Source organism: Bison bison, unplaced genomic scaffold, assembly GCF_000754665.1.
Source record: "Bison bison bison isolate TAMUID 2011002044 unplaced genomic scaffold, Bison_UMD1.0 scf7180017864492, whole genome shotgun sequence".
In the NCBI taxonomy this organism is placed as follows: Eukaryota; Metazoa; Chordata; class Mammalia; order Artiodactyla; family Bovidae; genus Bison; species Bison bison.
In genome coordinates this window covers 1,635,266-1,636,614 of record NW_011495051.1, presented here as the reverse complement: position 1 = coordinate 1,636,614, position 1,349 = coordinate 1,635,266, and the positions used below count along the sequence as shown (strand labels likewise).

Below are 1,349 nucleotides of genomic sequence, written 5' to 3'. Positions count from 1 at the left end.
GCTTCTCTCTCCCACAAGGCCCCCGAGGCAGCTGGCCTGGGTGCCCCCCTGAGCTTCCCCGGCCCACGGGGCAAAGAGGGTGGCGCTGCAGAGTCTGGCCCCTTCGTGAACAAGCGGCAGCTGGACGGACTGGGCCCAAAAGGCGAGGGGGGCCTTCCCACATGCGGACCCCCGGACAAGGCCTCCACAGCGCATAGCAAGGCAGGCAAGGGCCGCGAGCGCGAGCCTGACGTCAAGAACGGCCACAACCTGTTCATGGCCGCTGCCACTGCGCCCCCTGCAGGCCTCCTCAGCGGCCCAGGTCTTGCCCCAGCGGCATCCTCGGCAGGTGGCGCAGCCCCGTCCGTGCAGACCCACCGCCCCTTCCTGGGCGCCTTCGCCCCCGGGCCACAGTTCGCACTGGGCCCCATGTCGCTACAGGCCAACCTGGGCCCATCTGTGCTGCAGTCCCTGTTCAGTTCCGTGCCCGCCGCCGGCCTGGTTCACGTCTCGACCGCCGCCACCAGATTGACCAACTCGCACGCCATGGGCAGCTTCTCCTCTGGGGTGGCCGGCGGCGCAGTTGGAGGTAGGCAGTGCCCTCCTGGCCACTTGGTCCCACAGGACCCGCTGAGGGACGAGCTGGGGGCCGCACGTTGTCTCCGCCGCCCACCCAGACTGTTGGGTTTAACCACCGCTGTTTGCAGGTTCCCTTCCAGGGCCCCCTGAGGGGGGAGAGGCTGTGCCCGCGTGTCCCTTTGGGTCCACTTTGCGCCCGCCACCTCGTTCCTTTTCACGAAACGCAGCCGTGACGGTCGTGTGGGCAGAGCACTCGGGCGTGAGTCGGCTGTGCCGGGCTCTCTGGTCTGACTGCGCCCTCTGATTCTTAGAGGGACTGGTGCCATGACCGGGCTCTCCTTCCTCCCGCGAGCTCACCCGGAAGGTCCGATGCGGCCGGCGCTGGGACAGAGCGAGGGGCTGTGGTGCCCGCGGCCCGCGTGCATGCAGGGTGGAGCAGAGCACGGGGAGCCAGAGGCTCCCGGCTCGCGTGGCACTGAGGTGGGGTGGGGTAGGGTGGGAGTCCAGGGCCAGCGGTGGGCCCTCCCGCGCTCCTGCTGCCTGCGCTTCGCTGCACTTGTGCCTGCACGCGGAGCTGCAGCTGCCGTCGCTTCCTTTTCCGCGTGCTGCTCTTGGCTGGAGGTGCCCGCCTGTTGAAGCTGAGTTTTTCTCTCCTGTTTGCAGGTGTCTTTAACCACGCGGTGCCTCCCGCCTCCGCCCATCCGTTTGGAGCCAGTTACGGCAGTGGGGCTGCATGTCGCAGCGCCACGCTGAGCTTAAACCCGCTGCAGGCGGGGGCCCGCACCCCCCCC

The 1,349-nt window shown here is 68.9% G+C and overlaps 1 protein-coding gene across 1 annotated transcript in view; it reads left to right on the top strand.

Annotated features, from left to right (window-relative positions):
• The window catches only part of DOT1L (DOT1-like histone H3K79 methyltransferase), a 51,443-nt gene extending 50,154 nt beyond the window's left edge, over nt 1-1,289 (top strand). The window contains exon 33 of the mRNA XM_010828426.1: nt 7-1,289. Within this exon, the coding sequence (XP_010826728.1) occupies nt 7-708 (702 nt within the window). The 3' untranslated portion in view covers nt 709-1,289. The remainder of the gene's footprint in view (nt 1-6) is intronic.
• Nucleotides 1,290-1,349: the final 60 nt, after the last annotated feature.